This window comes from Armigeres subalbatus, chromosome 3 (assembly GCF_024139115.2).
Source record: "Armigeres subalbatus isolate Guangzhou_Male chromosome 3, GZ_Asu_2, whole genome shotgun sequence".
In the NCBI taxonomy this organism is placed as follows: Eukaryota; Metazoa; Arthropoda; class Insecta; order Diptera; family Culicidae; genus Armigeres; species Armigeres subalbatus.
In genome coordinates, this window is record NC_085141.1 from 12,497,372 (window position 1) to 12,521,662 (window position 24,291).

General features: G+C 34.7%; 1 protein-coding gene across 1 annotated transcript; it reads left to right on the forward strand.

Moving 5' to 3' along the window:
- The first annotated feature begins 11,388 nt into the window (after positions 1–11,388).
- LOC134221473 (uncharacterized) lies at positions 11,389–13,482 on the forward strand. The gene is made up of 4 exons (XM_062700663.1): positions 11,389–11,887; positions 11,940–12,841; positions 13,046–13,139; positions 13,181–13,482. The coding sequence occupies exons 1-4, from the start codon at positions 11,389–11,391 to the stop codon at positions 13,480–13,482; spliced, it is 1,797 nt and encodes a 598-aa protein (XP_062556647.1).
- The last annotated feature ends 10,809 nt before the right edge of the window (positions 13,483–24,291 follow it).

The following is a 24,291-nucleotide window of genomic DNA, read 5'->3' on the forward strand; positions in this document are numbered from 1 at the left end:
ATTGCCCTCGAACAGAAGTAATAAATATCGATTATGTCAATGTTAGATTTTGTGCCTGACAGTGTGAACAAAAGAATAACAGAAAAACAGAAGAGGCGTTTTCATGGGAACCGCGTAGGAGAACTGCACAACTTTGGGTTACATTTTAGTATGGCTTAGAAACCTCGCAGTTAATAACTGTGGAAGAGCTTGAAATCGCTAAGCTGCGAGGCAACAATGTCCCAGTAGAGAAGCAATTGTAACTCAAGAAGATAAAAGATGGAAAATTGAATAATGCTTCAGAAATGAGCTATTGACAAACTACTAAATGATCGAACGCAGATTACTAAGTGATCGATAACATCCTTGGACTCTAGATTGAATGAATCACGAGTAAGTCGCCAGTCACGCCACTGGTCACTTAGCACAATACTTAGTCGTTCAGGAAAAACAGAAAACAGAAAACAGAAAAAAGAAAACAGAAAACAGAAAACAGAAAACAGAAAACAGAAAACAGAAAACAGAAAACAGAAAACAGAAAACAGAAAACAGAAAACAGAAAACAGAAAACAGAAAACAGAAAACAGAAAACAGAAAACAGAAAACAGAAAACAGAAAAACAGAAATAGAAAACAGAAAACAGAAAATAGAAAACAGAAATAGAAATAGAAAATAGAAATAGAAATAGAAATAGAAACAGAAAATAGAAAATAGAAATAGAAATAGAAAATAGAAATAGAAATATAGAAATAAAGAAAATAGAAAATAGAAAACAGAAAATAGAAATAGAAAATAGAAAATAGAAATAGAAAATAGAAAATAGAAAATAGAAAATAGAAAATAGAAAATAGAAATAGAAAATAGAAAATAGAAAATAGAAAAATAGAAAATAGAAAATAGAAAATAGATAGAAATAGAAAAATAGAAAATAGAAATAGAAATAGAAAATAGAAAATAGAAAATAGAAATAGAAATAGAAAATAGAAATAGAAAATAGAAAATAGAAAATAGAAATAGAAATAGAAAATAGAAAATAGAAATAGAAAATAGAAAATAGAAATAGAAATAGAAAATAGAAATAGAAAATAGAAAATAGAAAATAGAAAATAGAAATAGAAAATAGAAAAATAGAAAATAGAAAATAGAAAATAGAAATAGAAAATAGAAAATAGAAAATAGAAAATAGAAAATAGAAAATAGAAATAGAAATAGAAAATAGAAATAGAAATAGAAAATAGAAAATAGAAAATAGAAAATAGAAAGTAGAAAATAGGAAATAGGAAATAGGAAATAGAAATAGAAAACAGAAAATAGAAAAATAGAAAATAGAAAATAGAAATAGAAAATAGAAATAGAAATAGAAAATAGAAATAGAAAATAGAAAATAGAAAACAGAAAACAGAAATAGAAAACAGAAAATAGAAAATAGAAAATAGAAAATAGAAAATAGAAAATAGAAATAGAAATAGAAAATAGAAAATAGAAAATAGAAATAGAAATAGAAATTAGAAAATAGAAAATAGAAAATAGAAAATAGAAAATAGAAAATAGAAAATAGAAAATAGAAAATAGAAAATAGAAAATAGAGAACAGAAAACAGAAATAGAAATAGAAAACAGAAAATAGAAATAGAAAATAGAAAATAGAAATAGAAAAATAGAAAATAGAAAATAGAAATAGAAATAGAAAACAGAAATAGAAATAGAAAACAGAAAATAGAAAATAGAAAATAGAAATAGAAAAATAGAAAATAGAAAACAGAAAATAGAAAATAGAAATAGAAAATAGAAATAGAAAATAGAAAATAGAAATAGAAAATAGAAATAGAAAATAGAAAATAGAAAATAGAAAATAGAAAATAGAAATAGAAAATAGAAAATAGAAAATAGAAATAGAAAATAGAAAATAGAAAAATAGAAAATAGAAAATAGAAAACAGAAAATAGAAATAGAAAATAGAAAATAGAAAATAGAAATAGAAAATAGAAAATAGAAAATAGAAATAGAAAATAGAAAACAGAAAATAGAAAATAGAAAAATAGAAATAGAAATAGAAAATAGAAAATAGAAATAGAAATAGAAAATAGAAAATAGAAAATAGAAAACAGAAAATAGAAAATAGAAATAGAAAGGAAAATAGAAATAGAAATAGAAAATAGAAAATAGAAATAGAAAATAGAAAATAGAAAATAGAAAATAGAAACAGAAAATAGAAAATAGAAAATAGAAAATAGAAAATAGAAAATAGAAATAGAAAATAGAAACAGAAAACAGAAATAGAAAATAGAAAATAGAAATAGAAAATAGAAATAGAAAATAGAAAAACAGAAAATAGAAAATAGAAAATAGAAAACAGAAAATAGAAATAGAAAATAGAAAATAGAAAATAGAAAATAGAAAATAGAAAATAGAAAATAGAAATAGAAAATAGAAAATAGAAATAGAAAATAGAAATAGAAAATAGAAAATAGAAAATAGAAAATAGAAAATAGAAATAGAAAATAGAAAATAGAAAATAGAAAATAGAAAATAGAAAATAGAAAACAGAAAATAGAAACAGAAAATAGAAAACAGAAAATAGAAAAACAGAAATAGAAAATAGAAATAGAAACAGAAAACAGAAAATAGAAAATAGAAAACAGAAAATAGAAATAGAAATAGAAAATAGAAAAATAGAAATAGAAAATAGAAAAACAGAAAAATAGAAAAACAGAAAATAGAAATAGAAAATAGAAAATAGAAAATAGAAATAGAAAATAGAAAACAGAAATAGAAAATAGAAAACAGAAATAGAAATAGAAAAATAGAAAATAGAAAATAGAAAATAGAAAATAGAAAATAGAAAATAGAAAATAGAAAATAGAAAATAGAAAATAGAAATAGAAAATAGAAATCGAAATAGAAAATAGAAATAGAAATAGAAAATAGAAAATAGAAATAGAAAATAGAAAATAGAAATAGAAAATAGAAAATAGAAAATAGAAAATAGAAAATAGAAATAGAAAATAGAAAATAGAAAACAGAAAATAGAAATAGAAATAGAAAAATAGAAAATAGAAAACAGAAAATAGAAAACAGAAAATAGAAAATAGAAAATAGAAATAGAAAATAGAAATAGAAAATAGAAAATAGAAAATAGAAAATAGAAAATAGAAAATAGAAAATAGAAAATAGAAAATAGAAATAGAAAATAGAAAATAGAAAACAGAAACAGAAAGAAAAACAGAAATAGAAATAGAAAAACAGAAAATAGAAATAGAAATAGAAAACAGAAAATAGAAAACAGGAAATAGAAAACATAGAAATAGAAAACAGAAATAGAAATAGAAAATAGAAATAGAAAACAGAAATAGAAAATAGAAATAGAAAATAGAAAATAGAAAACAGAAATAGAAAATAGAAATAGAAATAGAAATAGAAAACAGAAAATAGAAATAGAAAATAGAAAATAGAAAATAGAAATAGAAAACAGAAATAGAAAATAGAAAATAGAAAATAGAAAATAGAAATAGAAATAGAAAATAGAAAATAGAAAATAGAAAACAGAAATAGAAAATAGAAAATAGAAAATAGAAATAGAAATAGAAAACAGAAATAGAAAATAGAAAATAGAAAGAAAATAGAAATAGAAAACAGAAAATAGAAAACAGAAATAGAAAATAGAAAATAGAAAATAGAAATAGAAATAGAAAATAGAAAATAGAAATAGAAAATAGAAATAGAAAATAGAAAATAGAAAATAGAAAAACAGAAATAGAAATAGAAATAGAAATAGAAAATAGAAAACAGAAAATAGAAAATAGAAAATAGAAAATAGAAAATAGAAAAACAGAAAATAGAAAATAGAAAATAGAAAATAGAAATAGAAAATAGAAATAGAAAATAGAAATAGAAAATAGAAAATAGAAAATAGAAAATAGAAAATAGAAAATAGAAATAGAAAACAGAAAATAGAAAATAGAAAATAGAAAAATAGAAATAGAAAATAGAAAATAGAAAATAGAAATAGAAAATAGAAAATAGAAAATAGAAAATAGAAATAGAAATAGAAAATAGAAAATAGAAATAGAAATAGAAAAATAGAAAATAGAAATAGAAAACAGAAATAGAAAATAGAAAATAGAAATAGAAATAGAAATAGAAAATAGAAATAGAAAATAGAAAATAGAAATATAGAAAAATAGAAAACAGAAAATAGAAAATAGAAATAGAAATAGAAAATAGAAAAATAGAAAACAGAAAATAGAAAACAGAAAATAGAAAATAGAAAACAGAAAATAGAAATAGAAAACAGAAAATAGAAAACAGAAAATAGAAAATAGAAAATAGAAAACAGAAAATAGAAATAGAAAATAGAAATAGAAAATAGAAATAGAAAACAGAAATAGAAAATAGAAATAGAAACAGAAATAGAAATAGAAAATAGAAAACAGAAAATAGAAAACAGAAATAGAAATAGAAAATAGAAAATAGAAAATAGAAAATAGAAAAATAGAAAATAGAAATAGAAAATAGAAAATAGAAAACAGAAATAGAAACAGAAAATAGAAATAGAAATAGAAAATAGAAAATAGAAAATAGAAAATAGAAAATAGAAATAGAAAATAGAAATAGAAAATAGAAATAGAAAATAGAAAATAGAAATAGAAATAGAAATAGAAAATAGAAAACAGAAAATAGAAAATAGAAAATAGAAAATAGAAATAGAAAATAGAAATAGAAAACAGAAAATAGAAATAGAAAATAGAAATAGAAAATAGAAAACAGAAAATAGAAATAGAAATAGAAAAGAAATAGAAAATAGAAAATAGAAAATAGAAAATAGAAATAGAAAATAGAAAATAGAAAATAGAAAACAGAAAATAGAAATAGAAAATAGAAAATAGAAAACAGAAAATAGAAATAGAAAATAGAAAATAGAAATAGAAAATAGAAAATAGAAAACAGAAGAAAATAGAAATAGAAATCGAAATAGAAAATAGAAATAGAAATAGAAACAGAAAATAGAAAATAGAAAATAGAAATAGAAAATAGAAATAGAAATAGAAATAGAAATAGAAAATAGAAAATAGAAAATAGAAATAGAAATAAAAATAGAAATAGAAATAGAAATAGAAATAGAAATAGAAATAGAAATAGAAATAGAAATAGAAATAGTAATAGAAATAGGAATAGAAAATAGAAAATAGAAAATAGAAATAGAAATAGAAATAGAAAATAGAAAATAGAAATAGAAAATAGAAAATAGAAAATAGAAAATAGAAATAGAAAATAGAAAAACAGAAATAGAAAATAGAAAATAGAAAAATAGAAAATAGAAAATAGAAATAGAAAATAGAAAATAGAAAATAGAAAATAGAAAATAGAAATAGAAATAGAAAATAGAAAATAGAAATAGAAAATAGAAAATAGAAAATAGAAAATAGAAATAGAAATAGAAATAGAAAATAGAAAATAGAAATAGAAATAGAAAATAGAAAATAGAAATAGAAATAGAAATAGAAATAGAAATAGAAAATAGAAAATAGAAAATAGAAAATAGAAAATAGAAATAGAAAATAGAAAACAGAAAATAGAAAATAGAAATAGAAATAGAAATAGAAAATAGAAATAGAAAATAGAAATAGAAAATAGAAAATAGAAAATAGAAAATAGAAAATAGAAAATAGAAAATAGAAAATAGAAATAGAAAAAGAAATAGAAAAGAAATAGAAATAGAAAATAGAAAATAGAAATAGAAAATAGAAATAGAAAATAGAAAATAGAAATAGAAATAGAAAATAGAAAATAGAAAATAGAAAATAGAAATAGAAATAGAAATAGAAAATAGAAATAGAAAATAGAAATAGAAAATAGAAATAGAAATAGAAATAGAAATAGAAAATAGAAAATAGAAAATAGAAAACAGAAAATAGAAATAGAAAATAGAAAATAGAAATAGAAATCGAAATAGAAAATAGAAATAGAAATAGAAAATAGAAAATAGAAAATAGAAAATAGAAAATAGAAATAGAAAATAGAAATAGAAATAGAAAATAGAGAATAGAAATAGAGAATAGAAATAGAGAATAGAAATAGAGAATAGAAATAGAGAATAGAAATAGAGAATAGAAATAGAGAATAGAAATAGAGAATAGAAATAGAGAATAGAAATAGAGAATAGAAATAGAAAATAGAAAATAGAAAATAGAAAATAGAAAACAGAAAATAGAAAACAGAAATAGAAAATAGAAAATAGAAAATAGAAATAGAAAATAGAAAACAGAAAATAGAAAATAGAAATAGAAAATAGAAATAGAAAACAGAAAACAGAAAATAGAAAACAGAAAACAGAAAATAGAAAATAGAAAATAGAAAATAGAAAATAGAAATAGAAAACAGAAATAGAAATAGAAAATAGAAAATAGAAAACAGAAAATAGAAAACAGAAATAGAAAACAGAAAATAGAAAACAGAAAACAGAAAACAGAAAACAGAAAACAGAAAACAGAAAACAGAAAACAGAAAACAGAAAACAGAAAACAGAAAACAGAAAACAGAAAACAGAAAATAGAAAACAGAAAACAGAAAACAGAAAACAGAAAACAGAAAACAGAAAACAGAAAACAGAAAACAGAAAACAGAAAACAGAAAACAGAAAACAGAAAACAGAAAACAGAAAACAGAAAACAGAAAACAGAAAACAGAAAACAGAAAACAGAAAACAGAAAACAGAAAACGGAAAACAGAAAACAGAAAACTGTGAAAAGTGGGAGGAGCGTCTCACTTTTCACTTCGCACTTTTTACTTTTCGGAACAAGAAGTGAGAAATGATTAGTGCGAAGAAAAAATAGGTCTCACTCATTTTGCACTTCTCACTTTTCACTGTGAAAAGTGGGAAGAGCGAAGAAAGAAGAGAGTTGTCTTTCTTCGCAGTGAGAAGTGAGAAATGATTGAGAAGTGAGAAGCAATGCGTTGAATGACCCATTCGGCAAAATAATCTTTTCGCGAAATGACGTATTCGGCCGGGAGACGGAAGACGGAAAACATAGAATGGGAAACGGAAAAAACAGAACGGTCAACCGTAACGCCAAACAGTTGGAGGCGTTTTCTAATGGGGATGTTAGTACTCTCAACCGTGATGGGTTGTCGAGGGCAGCGTAGGATGAATGACATGCTACAAAAATCTCAACAAATATTTGTCCCGTGACAGGGCATGAAAGTGTGCAATATCTGTTTTATTTTTGCGTTTATTATCACTTCAACTATTCTTCGCAAATGTTTATAAAATAATTTAGATATCATAATTTTAATATAAAGCACAACATTCTTTCATATCTGCCTGTTCAGTTCCGCGTCAGCGCACTGAAGTGGAATCGGAGGAAACATCACTACAAGCAACAACACCAACCATCATAAGCCACGCCCCTAAGTAGTATGCTGCGTTCGACAAGTCAGACAGTGCGAGTATATAACGAGAGCTCCATCGCGTGTCAGTTCGTCAGTTCGTTTCGATTCATCGTACAGTAATCATCATAACAAGAAGAAGAAGAGAAGAAAACCATTTGTAACAAAGAGGAATAAAAATGTTCAGTTAAAACTTTTGTGTTGCTTCCATTCTGGCTGATCCTCACTTGGTCCGCGGTGCAGTTTTGGCGTTCCTGAAATCGGTCCTTGTTAGGACCTGAGTTAATTAAGAATAATTTTCTTCGCTCGCATCGCATCGCTCTCGGCACCTGGGCCGCAAAGGAATTGCTGCGTGGGCACGCACGCCCTTCGCTAGTGGCACGGCTGCCACCTGGTGGATAATTAGCAACCCGCTACATGGATTAGTTTATCATCGTTCGCTTTGCTAGCAGCAGTTTTACAGTCCACTGCTTGGTTACGCAACATTTGGTCCGTGCGAACCGGATTGGAACTTTTTTTGGATATTGGATTTGGTCATCGATTACTGCCATCAATGTGTGCCCTGGATTCGAGTGAGTGGGTTGGCTAGTTGGAAGCAAAAAGTAAAGGTGGAAAAAGACAGTGCAAGTTGGAAAAGTGAAAATACTGTGAATTGGTGAAACAAAGTAAAACAAAAAAAAAAAACAATGAAAAGAACTCCTCTAAAAACAACTGGTGGTGCGGCGGGAGGCACTGGCGGTGCCGCTGGCCGTGATAGTGTTGAAATGGAAGACTATGATACTCTGGTGAATCTTCGAGGATTGTCAAAAGGAAGATCACTCGCATGAAGAACACATTGAGAAGATGGAGGCAACAGCGCTTACGCTGCCACAAGTGAAGGTGTACATGAAGAGACTGGAGGCTGCATACAACGAATTTCACAACTACCACGAACGAATCGTGGCGGTGGTGGCGCCGGAAATGAGAGAGGATCAAAATAGTAAGTACGAGGAATTTGAAACAGTACACGAAATAGTATCAGTTTTTCTCGAAACCTGGCTCGAGGATTCTACCACGCCCAACTCTTAAACTTCTGTTAACCAACATGCAATTCAGCAACCGTTGGTTGTACAGCAATCGCTTCCTCGTGCCATCCCTACCTTTGATGGTAAATACGAGCAGTGGGAGAAGTTTAAAATAATGTTTAAGGATGTGGTGGACAAGTCGAATGAACCGCCGCGAATAAAGCTCTACCATTTAGAAAAATCGTTGATTGGGAATGCTGCCGGTCTCATTGATGCGAAAACCATATCTGATGGTAATTACGACCGCGCATGGGAAATACTAGAAGAGAGGTTCGAGGATAAAAGGCGCATGGTTGATCTTCATATTTCTGGGCTGCTAAATATTAAAAGATTGTTCAAAGAGGGTCATTATGAACTTCGAAACCTGGTCGATACTTGTGTGGGTCACGTCGAAAATTTAATTTTTTGGGGCAAGACTTTACTGGAGTGTCCGAATTGATTATCGTACACATCCTTACCAATGTTCTAGACAACGAGAGCAAGAGAGCATGGGAATCTACTATGGAACATGGGGTACTTCCAAGCTATGATGACACAATAGCATTTTTGAAAAATCGCATTTCCATTCTTGAAAGATGCCAGTTGTCCACTGTCAATAGCAATCAAAAACAGTCAAACCAAACGTCGCTTAAAGGGAAACCAGTGTCGAATAAGCAATCGAATTCGCGAGTGAATACAGCAACCGTGTCAATTAGCTGTGAGTTCTGTGATGGTGATCATTTTGCTTTCAAGTGCCCTAAGTTCTACGAATTAACGATCCAAGACCGGCTTAAACTAGTGCGTGACAAGCAGGTTTGTTTCAACTGCTTAAGGCGAGGCCATCGTGGAGTAAATTGTCCTTCATCGAAATCGTGTTCAAAGTGTCAGCGAAAACACCACACTCTACTTCATGGAGAAGGATCTCGTTCATCGGACATGGGTAAAATACAGCAAGTTCCTGTGCATCAGCAACAGCATTCATCGACAAAAACAACAGTAAATCCAGAAGAAGGTTCATCAAACACTAACGAAGTCACTGCCGCATACTCTAATACGTGTGGGAACCCAGCGCAGCAGGTGTTGCTTCTCACAGCACAAGTGATTGTCTTGGATAAGCATGGGCAGCCGCATACATGTCGAGCACTCCTAGATAGCGGCTCGCAGATTAATTTCATCTCAGAGTCAATGGCCAACAAGCTAGGACTGCAGAAGGAAGAAGCGAATATATCAATCACCGGGGTTAGCAACATCAAGTCCAACGTACGACATAAGGCATGGATTCGAGTCTTCCAGGTATAGCAGCTTCAAAATAGAATTGGATTGCTTGGTTTCTCGTAAGATCACCGGAATTTTGCCGACTTTTGAAATCGATATTGCTTCGTGGAACATTCCGTCTGGGATACTCTTTGGCAGACCCCACATTCTACAAACCTGGTCAAGTGGATTTATTGATCGGGATGGAGTGGTTCAACGACCTGATGAAGCCCGGACGAGTCAAACTATCAGAGAACCTTCCGATTCTCCTGGACTCACACTTTGGATGGCTTGTTGGAGGAAAAATCACTGGCGAATTGATATCTGGATCTGTCGCTTTTTTCACACACCGCAATATCGTCATTAGATCAATTAAGTGAACAAATTCAGCGTTTCTGGAAATTGGAGAGTGTGGATATAGAACAAAACGTACCATCCGAGGCTGAAGAGTGCGAGGCCCATTTTCAGTCTACATTCCGCCGTACCTCCGAAGGTCGATATGTAGTTCAACTGCCTTTGCGGGAAACCTGTAAACAGCTAAGCGATTCGCGTCAGATGGCATTAAGACGATTTCACGCAATGGAGTCTAAATTATTCAAGCAGCCAGAAGTAAAGGAACAGTATGACCAATTCATGGAGGAGTATGAACATCTGGGACACTGTAAAGAGATAAATGAGGAACAGGATTCCGAAGGCATCCTTAAATGGTATCTGCCCCACCATGCGGTACTTAGACCATCGAACACTACAACAAAGTGCCGTGTTGTGTTTGACGCGTCAGCGAAAGTTTTTGGAAAGTCTTTAAACGATGAGATGATGGTTGGTCCAACAATCCAGCCAGATCTGCAAATGATCATCCTGATGTTTCGGAAGCATCGATACGTTCTAAGCGCCGACATTGAGAAAATGTATCGGCAAATACTGATTGCAAGTTGCCACACTCCACTGCAACGAATATTCTGGCGAAAGTCTCAAAAGGATCCGATTCGAGTATTGGAATTGCAAACCGTCACATACGGAATGGCAGCCGCTCCGTTCTTGGCCATAAGAGCTCTGGATCAATTAGCGCGAGATGAGGAGAGATCACATCCTCGAGCTGCTGAAGTGGTACGAAAGGCTTTTTACGTGGACAATGTACTGTTTGGTGGAGATGATCTAGAGGAAGTTATGAATCTTCAGAAGGAGCTGATTTCTCTTCTCAAACTCGGCGGATTTCACTTACACAAATGGGCAGCTAACGACAGTCATTTTCTAAAGCATCTTCCTAATGAAGATTTGGACAAGTTGGTAAACATCGAAGGCACTGTCGCAAATGAAGTTATCAAAGCATTAGGACTGATGTGGGATCCCAATGATGACATGCTTATCTTCATTTCACAGCCAGATTGTACTACAGCAAACCCAACAAAGCGTCAGATTCTATCAATGATAGCAAGACTGTTTGATCCTCTTGGATTGCTATCTCCCGTTATTGTTCTTGCGAAAATTCTAATGCAAGAAGTTTGGAAGCGGAAGTTGGACTGGGACGATAAGGTGGATGAAGATCTTGCGCAACTGTGGAAGACATTTTAGCTGCTTTACCTTCAGACGGGCAATTTCGGATCCCTAGACGGGTGTTTGTGGATGGCGCAGTTACGATTGAAATTCACGGATTTTCCGACGCATCGAATGCAGCCTACGGCGCATGTATCTACATACGGTCCTTGCATGCTGACGGCACTGCAACTATGAGTTTGGTAACGAGTAAATCAAAGGTCTGCCCAATTACACCGCTTACAATTCCCAGGAAAGAACTAATGGCTGCACTGCTGTTACATCGATTGGCAAGCAAAGTTATTTCTGCGATGGAATTGGAGCATATTCCCGTAGTTCTTTGGAGCGATAGTCAAGTGGTACTAGCTTGGATTAACAAGTCTCTCGACAGACTGCAGATATTCGTCAAAAATCGAGTCTCGGAGATAAAATCCCAAGGCAACTTTGTGTGGAAATACGTGCGGTCAGCTGACAACCCTGCTGATATAGTGTCGCGTGGAATGACTTCAGCAGCCTTGTCAAAAAGCAGTTTGTGGTGGAACGGACCATCATTTCTTCAAAAGGCTGAGTATATAGAAGAAACACCAGAAGCGATGAATGAAAGCGAAATTCCAGAGCTTAAGCCACAGACGATTGCTAATGTAGCGGTTCAAGATGGAACCCTCCTGATTTTTGACAAAACGAACTCATTTCGTAATATGCAAAGAGTTGTGGCTTACGTTATACGTTTTTGTTCTAATACAAGGTCCAATCCTGAACACAGGAATCTTACCAAGCATCCACGAGTTACGAGAAGCGACTAAACGAATCATACGATCGATTCAAAGGCAAGAGCTACCTGATGGAATTGACCGCATCCGGCTCGGTAAACCATGTAAGCGAATTGGAAACCTTAATCCGTATCTCGGCAGCGACGACATCCTGCGCGTTGGTGGCAGAATTCGACACTCTTCTCTTTCCGACGATGCAAGACATCAATGGATTCTACCGAATAAGCATCCGGTCACGCGGGCACTGATAGCCGACATTCACAGAGAGAAGCTACACGCTGGGCCTAACTGTGTGATTGCCGCGCTTAGGCAAATGTATTGGTTATTAAACGCGAGATCGACCGTGCGTTTGGTGACACGAAACTGTATTACCTGCTTCAAAATGAACCCAAGACTAGCCAACCAGTTCATGGGCGACCTACCTTCATGTCGCATCAACGTGGCTCCACCATTCTCGAAGGTTGGGATCGATTATGCTGGACCTATCTACGTTAAACAAACGGCCAGAAAAGCGACTCCCGTGAAAGGATATATTTGTCTGTTTGTCTGCATGGTATCCAAAAGCATACACCTGGAAGCAGTCGAAGATCTTTCGACGGATGGATTTCTTGCGGCACTTCAACGATTTGTCTCGCGAAGAGGAGTTCCAGAAGAAATATATAGCGACAACGGTACTAATTTTATCGGTGCAAAATCGGCACTGCACGAACTCTATAGACTGTTTCAATCTGATGTCACCAATAACAAGATTGCTATTTTCTGCCAGGTTAACGAAATAAAGTGGACAACCATTCCTCCAAATGCGCCTCACTTCGGAGGCTTGTGGGAGGCGGGAGTAAAAAGCGTTAAAACTATCCTGAATCGCGTCTATCAATCAGTAAATTTTACGATTATGGAATTTGCGACTCTTTTGTGTCAAATTGAAGCAATTCTCAATTCAAGACCCCTTTATTCCCATTCTTGCGACCCAAATGACCCTGAAGTATTGACCCCCGGGCATCTAATTATTGGCAGTCCCTTAACAGCCATTCCCGAACGCTCATACTCCGATATTCCCATAAATCGTTCATACCGTTGGCAGCACATTCAACAGCTGAGGACAGCATTTTTGGAAACGCTGATCTCACGAGTATTTGGTAGAGCTTCAGTCCAGGGGAAAGTGGACTATAAAAAAGGTAAAACGTGGCTATTGATGCTGTCGTCCTCTTGAAAGAAGATAAAGTTCCAACTCAACAGTGGAAGATTGGTCGAGTTGTTCGAACCTACCCGGGTTCTGACGGCTTAGTTCGTGTTGTGGACGTCCGCGTTGGTGACCATATCTATAAAAGACCGATCCATAAACTAGCGCCACTACCAATTCTGGACAACACACCGATCGACGACAAGGATGATCAACACAGCAACTTCTTTGCTGCGGCGGGAGTATGTTCAGTTCCGCGTCAGCGCACTGAAGTGGAATCGGAGGAAACATCACTACAAGCAACAACACCAACCATCATAAGCCACGCCCCTAAGTAGTATGCTGCGTTCGACAAGTCAGACAGTGCGAGTATATAACGAGAGCTCCATCGCGTGTCAGTTCGTCAGTTCGTTTCGATTCATCGTACAGTAATCATCATAACAAGAAGAAGAAGAGAAGAAAACCATTTGTAACAAAGAGGAATAAAATGTTCAGTTAAAACTTTTGTGTTGCTTCCATTCTGGCTGATCCTCACTTGGTCCGCGGTGCAGTTTTTGGCGTTCCTGAAATCGGTCCTTGTTAGGACCTGAGTTAATTAAGAATAATTTTCTTCGCTCGCATCGCATCGCTCTCGGCACCTGGGCCGCAAAGGAATTGCTGCGTGGGCACGCACGCCCTTCGCTAGTGGCACGGCTGCCACCTGGTGGATAATTAGCAACCCGCTACATGGATTAGTTTATCATCGTTCGCTTTGCTAGCAGCAGTTTTACAGTCCACTGCTTGGTTACGCAACACTGCCTTTCATGCGAAATTGATAAAAAAAAAACCCACGATTCTTTCATTTGGTCACCTGAAATAGAAAAAGGCGATTTGCTCTCGGTCTCATGACCTTTTCCAGTATGTATAGACAAAACTCTGCTCTTTTTTTCCCAATTTTTAACAAATAAATAAAATTCATTCAGTGAGTACAACTAATAGATGGATGTTTGAGTTTTCTAAATGTCACTTCGTTTTCTCAAAATGGCGCACGCCGCGCATCAAATACACCGACGAGCAGGGTTTGCAGAAATCGCTCTCAATAGATAACGAACAACGATAAACGAGATGCAAAAACTGTTCCGAATCATAACAAGCCATGATAACAAATTTATCAAACTTGTATACAAGTGCGAAAACCCAGAATCGGATAGGCAGCCCCCACAGAAAAATGGTGATTCTCGCTTTGTTTTGGAGCATTTGGAGCATTCTAAAAGAAATTTATAATGGGGTATAGCATCCCGAATCAGTTTTCTATCATGACAGCTTGCGAAAAAAGTTTCTCGCGGTATGCTACATATCGTATATGTATACAGAGATGATAAGTGAGAGACTTGTTCTTTCTCTTTAGGATTCAATCACTGCCGACGAGACAATCGCGATGTGATTCTATCGCCTGGCGACTGCGATTCTGTCGCCGTTGGTATGAAAGCATACCCTCCCCCCACTATTATGGATCAATTAGTGTTGAAACCAATCTTCAAAATTCACTAAAAAAAATGTAGTAGGTTGGAACTTTGAATGTAAAAATGGATATGACATCGCATATCTATCAAGTTTTCATTGGCACAGTGCTTCATGCATACATTTTTATTAAAATATAGCCAAAAGCTAAATATTTGAGCATTGGCCAAAACCATATTATAGATCACTTCAAGACAAAATTTTCAAAACGACTTATCTGCTTTTGTGAACAAAGATTCAAACGACGATTTGACGAATCTGATAGCTCTCCCACGCAAACCAACACCACCAATAGGTAGGTGAAGGTATCCGCTACCTGTTTATGGTGTTGGTTTGCGTGGGTGAGCTATCAGATTCGTCAAATCGTCGTTTGAATCTTTGTTTACAAAAGCAGATAAGTCGTTTTGAAAATTTTGTCTTGACTTTTGGAAGCGGTCACAATTATGGATCAATTTGGTACTGATATTCTCATTTTCATCTCCATATAGTTATCCAAGTATATGCAAATATACAAAATATATTATTTTTGTATTGAATAGCGTTTCTTTTTTCCTAACATGTTATTAAGGGGGTTATCCACGCTTTTAAGGGTGATGGGGAGTTTCTGAAAGTGTGACAACTGGTACAAATTTTTTGAAGATTTCATACAAAAAGCGTTACGAAGGCCGGGTGTTGAAAACGGACGATTTTTGCGTGACGTAATTATTTATGGACGTTCCCTAAATTAGAGTGAGAAATGTCTTCGTTCATAAAAACAGCTTGTTTTATAAGCAAAAAATACACAAAGTGAAAGATGGATGATGGTGGATCATCCATAAATTAATTCACGTTTGAAGGGGTGTGGAAGGATGGAGTGGTGACAGATTTTTCGCGTCGTCCACTGTCACAGTGTCACGGTAATTTGGGGGAGCGGTCAATCATCTACTGCTATCATCATTTACTGAACATGGATTTTGTTTCATATATTTATTACATCAAAAATTCATTCTGATTTTAAGGACAAGCATCTCGGAATCCAAAACAAAATTTACTCGCGTTTTCAAGGGCACACCACATTTTTTTTTAATTCTTTATAAAGGTGCACACCACTCAATATGAAAACATCGCACAACTGTCATTTTCATTATTCCACACATGCTGCAAAGCAGCATAGCTGAAATAATGCCTCCGTATTGAGTGGTGTGCCCTTGAAAACGTGAGTGAATTTTGTTTTGGATTCTGTGATGCTTGTCCTTAAATAACTTCTCTATCTCTTCTCTAACTCCTCTAACTAGTCCAACGTGAGTCCGATCTAGACCTGTGCGCCGAAGTATTTGTGAGCGGCGGCGGCGTAAGGCCATTTTTACACCGGCGGCGGCAGCGGCGTTGGCGGCGTCACGCCGTAGGCAATGTTCGGCGGCGGCGGCGTGAATCGGCGTGAAGAATTTTGAGCTGAGAAAAAAAGTTTCACGCAGCTAGCGATATGATGCTTTTTATTATTTTTTTGTACAATTACTAACTACAATCAGACTGATGGGGTGAACATCCTAATAGGTGTAGCTTGTATGTCCACAGCAAAAGTTTACATCACATCCTCCACTAGGGCATTGCCGCATCACAGCACATAAGTTCATTGGAAAGTAATTTGGATACAAATCCAGAAATTCGTTTGGAAAGTCCTCAAGATATTCCTCAGGAAATTCGAAAAAGGAATTCTAAGCATTAATTAGGATGTTCCATTTTTTAGGATTAATTAGGATGGAATTCCTTCAGAACTCCTAAGAATTCCCTTGAAAATTTATTTGGGTATTTCTTTGTAAATTCGTTCCGAAATTTCTTCAAAAGTTCCTTCAGGAATTAGGGATTGCTTAGGATATTCCTTTACGGAGTCTTTTGGGAATTTCTTTAAAAATTCATTGGATTTTTTTATTAGTTCCTTTGAAAATTCCTTTGAGAATTCCTTAGAAAATTCCCATGGAAAATCTTTCAAGAACTTCTATAGGAATACCTAAGGACACTGTTTTAGGAATACAATCGGAAATCTTTTTTGAAAAAAAAAACCTTTGAAATCAGACTTAGGATTTTTTTTTCTTAGAAATTCCTTCAGGAACTTGTTTTTGGAATTTCTTTCTTCCAGTAATTCCTCAACAATTTCTTTTGAAACTCTAGGAAGATATTTTTGGTATTCTCTCGAAATTTCCCTCTGGAATTTATTTAGAACTTTCTCTAGGATTTTTTTTTACAAATTTCCTTTAGGAATTCCTTCGGACATTCCTCCTGAAATTCTTTAGCAACTTTCCCAGAAATTCCTGTAGATCTTCGAAAATTTCTTTTAAAATTCCTCTAAGAACTCTTTCGGGAATCTCTTCTGAAATTCTTTTGAAAAATCTTCGGAAATTTAGTTTGTAAATTCATTCATTTTTTTTAAATATTTGTTTACGTGTTATTTTTTTAAATTTAAAATAAGTTTAACACTCAAATTCCCTCAAAAGTTTCTTTGAAAATTCCTTTAAAAATTCCTCCATATTATTATGATTCGTTCCGGAGATACACCTGCAGGAATTTTGTATAGTATACTGAAGGAATTTTCTAATGACTTCCTGGAGGATGTTTCAAAGGAGTTTCTGAAAAATAAATAAAAGGCCTTTCCGGAAGGTTTTCTGACGGAATCCCTGGATGAATGTCCATATAAATTCCTGTGGTTTTTCTAAAGAGATTTTCGAAGAAACTCCTGGAGGAACTTCCGACTCAATTCTTGAAGGAATAACTAAAAGAGAACCTGGAGAGATTTTCGAACAGAATTTTAAATGAAGGATCTTTTAGTGGATGTTTCAAAGAAATAGCTATTGAAATTTAAATAGAAATTCCTATATTTCTCTAAGGGCCGATTTCTTCACCTCCGCTTAGTGCCTCAACCAGGTTTAATCGTATGGGTAAGCACCGCTTAAGAGTTAAACGGCGGTGAAGAAATTGGCCCTAAGAATTTCTTCGAAAAGTGAAACAAACTCAGTTTTGACTCTATAATCAAGACTATATGCCAAGAAAAACTCCCAAAATATCGAGATTGTGGATATTCAGATATGCTCAAGAATTTCTTGGGAATTTACTGCAGGAGTTCCATCGAAAATTTCTACAGATTTTCTCGAAAATACGTTACATAATTCCCTAGAAAATATATCCAGGAATTATTTCGGTAAGACATCAAGAAACTCATTCTAATATACCTTCAAAAATTCTGTCAGGAATTCCATTGGGAATTTCTTCAGGAATTCCTTCAAAAAACGTTCACAAATGAAACCAGCTTTTTCTTTGAAATTTCCCTTAGGAATTGCTTTTTCCCTTGGAACTTTTTAGGACCTTAGGAAATATCTTACGGAATTCTTCTGGAAATTCTTTTAAAAATTCTTCTAAGATTGGTTTTGACAATTCCATCAGGAATTCCTTCAAAAATTCTTTTTGGAGTTGGAAATAAAAATTACCCCTACCCCTCGAAAAGCTCAAAAAGGATTGCGAATTTATTTATTAGTCTGTTGGATTACACTGTTGAAAGGAGATCCCACGGGCTTCGCGTAAGTGTCTCTGCTTATGGGTCTGCCGCCTCCGTTTTTTGCCCTTCATACAGCAGTGAATTGAAAGCAGAATGGTCTTTAAATTCGACTGTAATATTGGGTGGAGCCGTATGCAGAGCAAGACTCAAGCCAGAATGATGGATAACTGTACGTACATACACACATACTTTTCATTAATAAAGTTGAAAAAAATACACACTCTTTGGAAAAATTTCTTCGGAAATTATCTTAACAATTCCTCTGAAACTTTTCCATTCCCCCGGAAATTCATCTAGTAATTCTTTCGGAATTTTCTCCGCCATTTCCTTCCAAAATACTTGGATAAATTTTTAGATAGGGGAAATGACGGCTTTGGCAGGTTTTGTTCCATCCCAGCCAACAAATTGGTTCACATAATCAACTTTCAATTCTGTTTAATGCACTCTTATATGATGTAATTTGATTGTATAAAATGCATAGATTCCCTCTATGTGAACAAAAGTGGAGGCCATATACGTACAAATCAGCGTTAGGTATAACGTGATATACGACGTATTCCGATTTCAATTGAACCTTTGAACAATCATGTTTGTTTTTATCAGAGATCGCATTTGTTCAGTTATTTATATCCAATGATAATATTACATCCGCGAATATACCCTCGAAAAGACATTGCATTGCATCTTATACAACATCGTCAAAGATGATTGCTTCAAGCAGCATATGTGATTGATTAAACATATAAACAATTTCATGTTGACGTGTATATAATCTCTGAGAGGAGAAATAATACAGTGTTGTTATTGTATCAAAAATACCAAAAATATTTTTTTCGAAATCAAGTTATTTTATTTCTAAATTGTTTTATAGATCACAGCGATGTAATCAAGTGAATTAAACTCCAGTAGTTAAATTTCATTTAGGCAGTTTTTATACAAGAAGTGCTATCCAACAACAAATTTTGGATCTTACCTTACCTTTATGCGTGCATATATGAAAGGATAATAGTACAAAAAAAATAGCGTTGAAATGTATATTCATGAATCTAACTGATTTGTCGGATATTTGTAGCTCGCGTGTTTCATGGAAGGCATATTTTATTCTAACAGTCAAAGCTACAAAAATTATGCTATTGCGGATCCTGTGCAAAATTGTGATGGAAGATTACAAGTGCTGGCAGTATTCATGGGTACGAAAAGGTTTCCTTATGAAGAGAAACATCTTTGTATAAAATAACTATGGAAACAGCATGTTTTTAATGACAAACGAGTGTATTTTAATATTATTAAATTAAAATATTTCCAAAAAGACTCAAAGAACACCAGAGTTGGTGTTTGTATACTTGGAATCATTATACCCAAAGACTATACAATCAAATCTTAATGACATTGTAATTTCATATGCGTATATATACAATTGGTTAATTATAGGCGATATATGATTTCGTTGTGAGTTTAAATTAACATATTTACAACTTACGATATGAATTGCAATTAGATTATACGTTTGCATTATATGTAACCTTTCTACAATATTTTATAACTTCTGCTGAATGTATATATGATTACGATCTGATCTGTGAATATATATAATTTATTTTGTACATTCATATACGATTGCTGATTTGCTGGGATTTTTGTCAGGGGGGTTTTTGTTGACCAAATTTTATGTAATTCGGCCACAATATTCTTTGATATGCAAAGAATGTTTAGGCCACATTTGGCATAGTTGGCATAGTTGTTTATAGAAAACCACCCTGACAATAATAGAACAAAACCTGCCAAAGGCGTCATTTTCCCTATCAGATATAATTTCCAAAGGAATTACCGACATTATTAAATTCCTTCAGAATTTTTTGTTTGACATTCCTCCAAGAATTCCTTCTGAATTTTCTCCAGGGATTCCTTCAGAAAATCCTCCAAAAATTACTACGAAGATAGATCCAGAAATTCCTCAAGACTCTAAGCAATTTCGTCAGGTTCATTCCTTCAGAACCTTCTCCAAGACTTCCTTCGGAAAATATTTCAAGAAAACCCAGAAATTTATTTGGGTATTGTTTATCAAAATAAAGTATTGCGTATTTATTTATTAGTCTGTTGGATTACACTGTTGAAAGGAGATTCTCTCTATCTTTGCGTAAATGTCTCTACTCTGCCTCGGATATTCATCTAGTATTTCTTTCGGAATTTTCTCCGCCATTTGCTTTCAAAATTCTAGGACGAAATTTCGATTATCTCCGTACGAATTCCAAGAGAACTCATGAAGAAATTGCCGACATTCTTAATTTTTTTAAGAATTTTGTTGGACATTCCTCCAAGAATTCCTTCAGAATTTTCTCCAGACAATCATCCACGGGGATAAATCCAAAAATTCCTCAAAATTCTAAGAATTTTCATCAATTATTCCTTCACAACTTCCTCCTGGATGTCCTTCGGACATTATTTCAGGGAAACCATGAAATTTCTTTGGGATTTTTTCATAAAAATAAATTAAACCCGTTTTTTAGAACAATTCTGGCAATTTAAGTACAAGGAGAAGTAAAGGAAATGTTCAATTTGATGGGTCACGTGTCCCATCGTGCTCCAGAAGCCAAGTTACCATTTTTGCATTCGCATATCACGAAGCTATCACAATGATACTCCATGCTCAGGGAATTTAAGAAATCCTACCAGACTGGGAATCCAAATTCAACTTTCAACACTATGACTTGTAGCCGCAAATATAAGCACTAGACCAATTAAGATATGTAACATTCAAATCTTTAAAAATATGATGAGCCACTCAATGCGACCAGAATAAGGTTATTCCACATTAAGTTACATATGTAGGTCTGTTGCCAAGAAGTTCTTGGATGACCTAGCATTTAACACGCCAATGCCGGTAAAAGTGACAGAGATAAAAACAAATCTGCTAAAGGTATAACAGCTATTTAATCAATGCCTGATAGGTTGCCTTGGTCAGGTATATGCAAACGCACTACATACTGTGATTTTTGTGTTGACCAATCATCGGCGTGAAATACGAAATTCGGCAGCGTGGAGCCAATAGGCGTATGGCGCGCCGCCGACACCTTGACCGGCGTCGGCGTACGTTAATAAGTGTCGGCGGCGGCGCACAGGTCTAGTCCGACCATCACGAAATCCTTGTTCCCATTCACTTCCTAATTCTTCTTTTTTCTAAATTGACTTTCGTGCTCTTTTCATTCATGTTTTAAAGTATTTTCCTTGAACCATTTTAGTCATTTTTGTAGATCGTCATTACCGTCCATATTCTGCTTTCCTCCTGTCTTATCTATGCTATTCATGGTCACCTTTTTCAGCGTTTCCATTCGTCAGTTCTGACATACAAAGATCGTCCTAACCAACTTCTTTGCTACTTTACTTAGTCCTTCTTCTCTTTCGATCCCCTTTCGCTTTAACTTCGCTTCGCTTTCATTTTTTTTAATTTTTCGTTTATTTTGGAGGCTCGTGGAGTATTCTGTTGTTCATAACCCGTTGTGGTAAGGAGCTATGAGCTTTTGTACGTGTTGTATACGTTGTATGCCCTCTTCAAGGGTACCTTTCCCAAACTTCCCATTTTTCTCCCATCCATATTCCTTTCCTTTTTGTTCACTTCCTTTTCCGTCAGGTGCGTGATGAGAAAGGCTGTGAAGGCGATGGCACAAATCTCCCGAATTGAGGTGAACGTGCCCCTGGAGCCGACGTTCTGATACCTGATTGGAGGCTCAATAGCCGCGAAGCGTTATGGAGCCGAAATCAAGTTTAACAATTCATTTCTTAAATCTTGTACATTATTATTGTTTTATTTATTCAGAATAAGGCCGAAGTGGCCTGTGCGGTATATAAGAGTCTTCTCCATTCGGCTCGGTCCATGGCTACACGTCGCCAACCACGCAGTCTACGGAAGGTCCGCAAGTCATCTTCCACCTGATCGATCCACCTTGCCCGCTGCGCACCTCGCCTTCTTGTGCCCGTCGGATCGTTGTCGAGAACCATTTTCACCGGGTTACTGTCCGACATTCTGGCTACGTGCCCGGCCCACCGCAGTCGTCCGATTTTCCCGGTGTGAACGATGGATGGTTCTCCCAACAGCTGATGCAACTCGTGGTGCATTCGCCTCCTCCAGGTACCGTCCGCCATCTGCACCCCACCATAGATGGTACGCAGCATTTTCCTTTCGAAAACTCCAAGTGCGCGTTGGTCCTCCACGAGCATCGTCCAGGTCTCGTGTCCGTAGAGGACTACCGGTCTAATTAACGTTTTGTAGATTGCCAGTTTGGTACGGCGGCGAACTCTATTCGATCGGAGCGTCTTGCGGAGTCCAAAGTACGTACGATTTCCAGCCACTATGCGTCTCCGAATTTCTCTGCTGGTGTCATTTTCGGCAGTCACCAGTGAGCCCAAGTACACAAATTCTTCTACCACCTCGATTTCGTCACCACCGATGCAAACTCGTGGTGGGTGGCTCACATTGTCTTCTCTTGAACCTCTTCCTATCATGTACTTCGTCTTCGACGTGTTGATGACTAGTCCGATCCGCTTAGCTTCCCTCTTCAGTCTGATGTAGGCTTCCTCCATCTTCTCAAAGTTACGTGCCATAATATCTATGTCGTCGGCGAAGCCAAATAGCTGGACGGACTCATTGAAAATTGTACCACTCGTGTTAATCCCTGCTCTTCGTATTACCCCTTCCAAAGCCGTGTTGAATAGCAGACACGAAAGACCATCACCTTGCCGTAACCCTCTGCGGGTTTCAAAGGGACTCGAGAATTCCCCTGAAACTCGAACTACGCACATCACCCGATCCATCGTCGCTTTGATGAACCGTGTCAGTTTATCCGGAAAACCGTGTTCGTGCATTAGCTGCCATAGCTGGTCCCGATCGATTGTATCATATGCGGCTTTGAAGTCGATGAATAGATGATGTGTGGGCACGTTGTATTCGCGGCATTTCTGCAGTACTTGGCGAATGGCGAACACCTGGTCCGTGGTGGAGCGTTCGCCCATAAAACCCGCCTGGTACTGCCCCACGAACTCCCTTGCAGTTGGTGCTAGTCGACGGCATAAAATTTGGGAGAGTACCTTGTAGGCGGCGTTTAGCAATGTGATTGCGCGGTAGTTGCTGCAATCCAGCTTAGCAACCCTGCAAAGATGGTGTTCGCTTCCGATCTGGCAGGTACGAGACGGCGTGGAGTGCAGCGAGCGAGATGGGCAGACCAGGTGAAAAACGACTTGGCGAGCGTGGGGTGTATTCTAGGATGGACGAATGTGGCCTCGAACCGTGTATTGTGGCGTCAAATTGTTGATTCAGTATTATCTGTTTAGATGTAGACTAAATAAATTAAATGAAAGAACAATGTCTTAATGATAAAGTGACAAAACATATGAAAACTTGTGATATACAGAACATTGGGGTAAAACGAGCCTAATAACTACATATAGAAGTGCTCCACGTCCATGAAACAGCACCCATTAAATTTCTTGGAAAATTTCGAATAAGCCCTCGATCTCTTCTGTAAGTTGTTCGTAAAGAAAGTTATCAATTTTTTCCACCTTTGAAATCGGATTTCCCCAGTGTGCGCTGGATGGTATCAAACATTCAATTGTTCGAAAACTTAAATGTACCCTCAGACTTTATGCGTTGCTTAATATCCAATCAGTATGCTTTCATTATGATCAAGCTGTGGAATCGCCATTGCTGAATAAGTTTAAAAAGAGTTGAGCTGAAAAACATCAAAGCTGGGACGTTCCTGCCGCATTTGCATTGTTTGCTACAATTGAGCCTATTAAGTTTTCAAACATAAGTATAATTTATAATTAAAAGTATAATTTATGGGATATCATAAAAAAAATATTACGAAAATCTAGTTCGGACCAGCTTATAATAAATATCCTTACATAGCATAACAGATGAATTAAACATTCTGATTATTACAACATTCGAGTTGGCATTCTACCCAACAAAATCAATTCTAGACACCATCTAATAGCTCCATGCTGATAAAATATGCACCCACTAAATAAATTCACACTTGATATCATTTGTTCAAACATGGCCTTACTCGAACACCAACCTCAAAACATATATTCTATAATAGACCTCAAATTGGTAGACATGTGC